This window comes from Canis lupus, chromosome 11 (genome assembly GCF_011100685.1).
Source record: "Canis lupus familiaris isolate Mischka breed German Shepherd chromosome 11, alternate assembly UU_Cfam_GSD_1.0, whole genome shotgun sequence".
Lineage (NCBI taxonomy): Eukaryota > Metazoa > Chordata > Mammalia > Carnivora > Canidae > Canis > Canis lupus.
The window spans coordinates 41680280-41686222 of NC_049232.1; the positions used below are offsets into that span (position 1 = coordinate 41680280).

Below are 5943 nucleotides of genomic sequence, written 5' to 3' on the forward strand. Positions count from 1 at the left end.
CCTGCCTTCGGCCGCGCAGCCGGGGAGCGCGCCGAGCCGAGGGGCACTAACTTAGCGCCCCGGGACCCGGCGAGGCTCCCTGGCCATCTGCGCCCCTCAGCGTCTGCAGCAGCCGCGGGGATCGTGCCGCACTTGGTCCGTGTGTGGGAGGGAGGCAGCGGGACCGCGGCCGGGGCAGGGTGACTGCGGACGGCGCCCTTGGCTCGCCAGACACCGTCGGGAATGGAGCCGTCGCCGTGTGGCCGCGGGGACCGCGGCGGCAGCGGCCGAGCCCACTTGGCCCCGGGGCTGCTGGCGGCCGCGCCCGCGCCCGCGCCCGCGCCCCCGTCTCCGTCTCCGGCGGTGCCGCTCCCCCCGGCCATCCCGCTGCCCCCGACGTTCCTGCGGCCCCCCAGCCTGTTCCTGCGGGCAGCCGCGGCCGCCACGGCGGGCGGGGGCTGCGCGGCGGCCCCGGGGCTGGAGAGGGCCGTGGGCGCGGCGGGCTGCGGCTACCCGCGGACGCCCAAGTGCGCGCGCTGCCGCAACCACGGCGTCGTGTCGGCGCTCAAGGGCCACAAGCGCTTCTGCCGCTGGCGGGACTGCGCGTGTGCCAAGTGCACCCTGATAGCCGAGCGCCAGCGCGTCATGGCCGCACAGGTGGCGCTGCGCCGGCAGCAGGCGCAGGAGGAGAGCGAGGCCCGGGGGCTGCAGCGGCTGCTGTGCCCGGACCCTGCGGCCGGGTCGGGCGGCCGGAGGCGGCGGCAGAGCCGAGGAGGCCGGGGCCCCGAGCGGCCCTGCGGCGGGGGCGGGGGCGGGGGCGGGCACGGGGACGGGGACGCCGCTGGGACTCGGTGCCTCGAGGCAGGCGGGTCTGGCGGCCGCTGCTCTCCAGGTGGGCCGGCCGGATGACACGGAGCCCAAACAAGGTGAGTCGGTCCTGACGCTTTGCAGAGCAGACAGACTCCTGGAAACAAGAAGCCAGGCCTCGGCGATGGGCAAGAAAAGTTGTTTAGAAGAAGCGTTCGTTCGAGTTCAGGGAAACTGCTCTGTACTAGGAAGGGTGCCCTGTACCCTTGGGCGACAGGATAACAATGTAAGAGTGCAGTGAGGAACAGTCCCACGGGCGACTCAGGCTAGGAGTAGAGTCTGCACCCCGGGGACTATTACTTCGGGTGAGCTGGAACTTGCAAGGAAGTGGGCATTGGGTGAAAAGCTTGGTGAGAGAAGCTGGGTTTTAGGCTTGCTCTATATATACTCTTTTCAGCAATAAAACCAGAGTTAATCTTCCAGTCTTGCTGGGAAATTCCCTGAAGGTTGGGACTACAGTTCTTCATCTTTGGGGCAAAAAACCTTTGGTGCCAGCTAGAAGTGGGGAAGAGTCTGAAAACCACCAAACCTCTTTTCACCTCTTTTCCTTCTCTTAAAATTTTTAAGCACCACCTTGCAACTGTTGGTTAGTCTCCAAAAGTGTAGAAAGCTCTAAATTTGAAGTTTCAGCTCTTTCCCATAGGAAAGAACTTTGGGCTTTCTGGATTTGTAAAACCATTGGGAAGAAGAATTTTAAAATCCAATAATAGAGATTTCTTATATCGTCCCTTATATTTTAATTTTTCCCTCTTTTTTATTGGCCACAAATCATCTTCATCCCGTGTTCTGTAAAAAAGATACACACACACACACACACACACACACGTGTGAAAATGACTGCTTTAGGCAGTAATTTGTTTTGTTGAATTTATAACATTTGAGAAAAAGAAAGTTTGACAAATACTCTGAGTAATCCCACTTGACAGTGGGATTATATATATTATATACATATTATATATATATAAAGTTTATATATATATATATATATATATATATATATATAAAACTAGAGTTACCTCAAATTAAGTTTTCCTGCTGATGTAAATCTCAGTTTATTTTAGTGAATTTCCCAGCCCTCTGCAGGTAACACTAGTAGTGTAAAAGTCATTTCAGTATTTTTGTATAAATTCAAGATAGGTTGTAGCAAATGAAATTCTATAGTAATGAAAAGTAAGTTATTAATTAGAACACTTCCCTGAATTGTGAAAGTTGCAGATCTTTTTGGATTGCAAGATGTATTTTTGAAAAAGACTCTTTGTATTTAAATAAGGCTTATATGACTTTGTGTTCACCTATGCCAATGTTTTGCCCATGTCCTAGTTTATTTCAGTGGACAAAATAGACTAAACATTTCTCATAAAAAATCAGAGTGCTGGAGAACAAATTCATTTAAGCAAATAATAACTGCTATAAAAAGAAGTAAAAGTTAAAACACTGTAAATTGACAGTGAAATGTGGCTAATACCTCTCTGCTAGACATTGATTTTATATGATCTTTTTGTGGGGGGAGGAGTAAACCAGAGTGTTCTGTTTGATAGGGTCAAGTATTTTATTTTATTCTTTGCCTCAGTTTACTTCCTTTTTTGAAAAGCCATGTGTATAGCTTTTCTAGACTGACTGCATTCTCTTACCCAATATCCTTGAGCTGCAGTAGTCTTTTTAATTCACTCACTCATTAGACAAAGACTAACAGTGATTCAGAAGTGAATAAGATTTTTCTACACACAAAAAACCCCTATATACAAAAGAAGGAAGACTATATGTATCCAACACTAGACAAAATACACAATGATAAAACTAAAGAAATAAAATCTGATACAGGAGTTGAGAAAACAGAGAGATGATGTAAATGATATCATAGTATCTTAAAGATACCTTATTTCCAGCGTCTTATGCAATCTATTGCGTTATATTGTACCGTATGAGTACAAGTACCCTAATAAAAATTGTTTTGTGTGTAAATTGCTGTAGACATGAAATTTTGATACCTTACATGTTCTGGGGGCATATTTAATCAGTCATAGTTAGAAATAAAATGTAATGGTCAACTAAGGCCAATCTATCTCCATTTGGTAGACTTCATTAGAAAAGTTTCCTTGTTTCTTTTAAAGCTGAAAATACTAGAGAATATTTGTAGTTTTGCAGGAGCAACATCTTTTCTTTTGTCATCTGTTTAATACAATGACAGAATTTTAGCCCTCAAAGTGTTAAATTGCACACAGTTACTTATTTTTAAAATATAGGTACTTCTTTAGAATTTAGGACTCCTTCTTGAGAAACCCTAGGAGGGTTGCAAATTATGTGTGAGAATCACTGCTTTAGGCAGTAATTTGTTTTGTTGAATTTATAACATTTTAGAAAAAGAAAGTTTGACAGAAATACTCTGAGTAATCTCACTTGACAATTTACTCTTTTTGTTGGAAAGAGAGACAAAATATGTCTATAGGATAGAGGAAATGTAAACCAAAATAAAACTTATTTAGTGGAGTATAAGTATAAATTATTATTATTTTCCTGGCATGAACTGTACAAAAGGACATTACTGTTACTATTTTATGAATATTAATATACTCACCATTTTGATGTATGAAATTGGATTTTTATATAAAATGTTTTTGGAAAACTGTCCTTAATATTGGAAAGGAGTTGTGATTTGAAGCAAATGACTCATATGTTGTTTTTATAAGACACTTTGAAGATACATACAGATTGCAATAGTGCATTTTGTAATTTTCTTTAAGAAACAATTTGACTGTAAACTCTTTTGGACATTTCCTAGGGATTGAAAAAGAAAGTCCTAATTTCACAAGGGACTATGAAAAATACCAAGTCTGCATCATCTCTCACATAAAATGAAATGTGAGTTCTGGTATGATTTGAGATTGATACAGCAGTGGTCATTATTGGTTTAGATTTGAAGTGAAATGAAGAACTTTGTTGTTTTTCACATTATTCAGGTAGCTTAATTGGAACCTGAAATGTGAGCATTAAAAAAAAATACATTGAAACTTAGTTATAAATAGAATATTCATTTTCATACTGAGATTGTTCCTTCCTATGACATCTTATCTAAACAATCATTTTATTTAGTTCTCTTTGAATAGTGTTATTTTGAAAAAAATCTCACTGGAATAACAATGAAATTTGGGGAAATTAGGAAAATCTCAAAACACTAAATGGGGCAAATAGTGTGAAATATTGGTTTCACGTTAGTAGTTGGGGGGTAATAATAGACATTTATCTTCTGATTCCTAAATTAACTATAGCATTTGTATGTTATATAATTTTGTGATCTTGGAATGACCTAATAGATAGCATTTTCCTGCTATTCCAATGCCTGCATTTCTGAATGACATTTTAAAATTTTGATTGATTAAGGTCTCTTTCAGCAAATAAATATTAATAATATACTGTGAGTTAATCAATTATTTTATCCAACATTATTTTCAAATAGGCAATACTGTCTGTATTTTGGGAAGTTTTCCTTTATTCGATTTCCTTTTTTTCCTCCAGAACTAAAAGAGAGTAAATGTGACTCATGCCAGAATGGACAACAAGAGCCAGTCTCTAAATCCCATCAGCGTTCTCTGGGATCATCTCCTAAGTCTAATGGGGTCATTGGAAAACAAAACATCAGGCCATCTATTTCAGAAAGCTCAAACAAGGAAGATATTATTCAGCCTCTTCACCCCGGGGAGCTATCAGGAGGGGAAGAGAGTCCCAGGTCCCTGTCATCATCTGATCTGGAATCAGGAAATGAAAGTGAGTGGGCCAAAGACTTCACTGCTACCAGAGCCAGCCTTTCCACGCTGTCCTCAAGACCAAGAGACCCTCTTGATATCCTAACCAGGATTTTCCCAAGTTATAGGCGTAGCCGGCTAGAAGGCATTTTACGCTTCTGCAAAGGAGATGTGGTTCAAGCCATTGAACAGGTCCTAAATGGGAGAGAACATCAACCAGACACCAGGGACTTAGCAAACTCAGGAGAATTGGAAAATACAGCTTTTCAGAGAGCTTCAAACTTTAGTTTAGGTGGAATTGGTTTCGGAACTCTGGGGAATAAATCAGCTTTCTCTCCTCTTCAAACTGCTTCTGCTTCTTATGGAGGTGATTCAGGTGTCTACAGCTTAAATCCTAGACTAGGTATCAATCCATTACGCCTGGCATATTCCTCTCCAGGAAGAGGGCTCTCTGGTTTTATGTCTCCTTACCTAACTCCGGGGTTGGTACCAGCATTGCCTTTTCGGCCTGCTTTGGATTATGCCTTTTCAGGAATGATTAGGGAGTCTTCCTACCTTCCCAGCAAAGACTCAGTAACTGGTGGCAGATTGTATTCCAGGCCAAATCAGGACAATCTGTAATATTTCTGCCTATTCTCCCTTTCTGGAGTATTTCTAGAAGCAGGCAACACAACCCACACACCCACATCTATTAATATGTACGCTATGTATGTGAGAGGCTTACTAGACCTTAAAATGCTATTTTTTTTTACAGCCAATATGATAAATTTAAGATCTAAGGATTCTTCTTCAGCATTTATTAAGTGAAAGAAGCATTTAAACATTATATGTGCCTTGAATAAAGTCATTTCAGGAAATATTTTTACCTTTATGAATTATCTCCCTAAAATATCGGTTGTAGAATCCCTATTTTAAAACTATACTTGTTTTTATTTTATTGAAAAATTGAATTTATAGTTGTAAAATACATTTATGAGTGTAAAGCAACCCAACATATAAAATAAACTGAAAGGAAAAATTAAAAAGTTGAGGTAATTCCAAATGACTATTACTTTGAACTTTTTCTTTCCGTCTATTCCTTGTAAATGGGAGAGAAAAAAGCTATTCAAGCTTTTTTAAAGCATTTTATTCACATATAAGTGATTAATAATAAGTAAAACTTTTGGGAAATTTAAATTCCTTATTTTTTTCTGACTGTCTTATTTTTCATTCGTATCTACTATTTGTGATAACAAGTGCCATTAACAAAACATTTCTCTTTAAACTTTGTAAATTATACGAAACCTATGAAGTAAATTTTAGGAAATGAGACTGCACCATCTCCTGGCCACTATCATTAATTGCATCTAAGTTCTGG

The 5943-nt window shown here is 41.2% G+C and overlaps 1 protein-coding gene across 1 annotated transcript; it reads left to right on the forward strand.

The window, feature by feature from the left end:
• Positions 1 to 222: 222 nt before the first annotated feature.
• Positions 223 to 5709, forward strand: DMRTA1 (DMRT like family A1). The gene is given in 3 exon segments (XM_038552536.1): positions 223 to 713; positions 715 to 905; positions 4360 to 5709. Coding segments are annotated over 3 exon segments (1530 nt in total). The 3' UTR covers positions 5208 to 5709.
• The last annotated feature ends 234 nt before the right edge of the window (positions 5710 to 5943 follow it).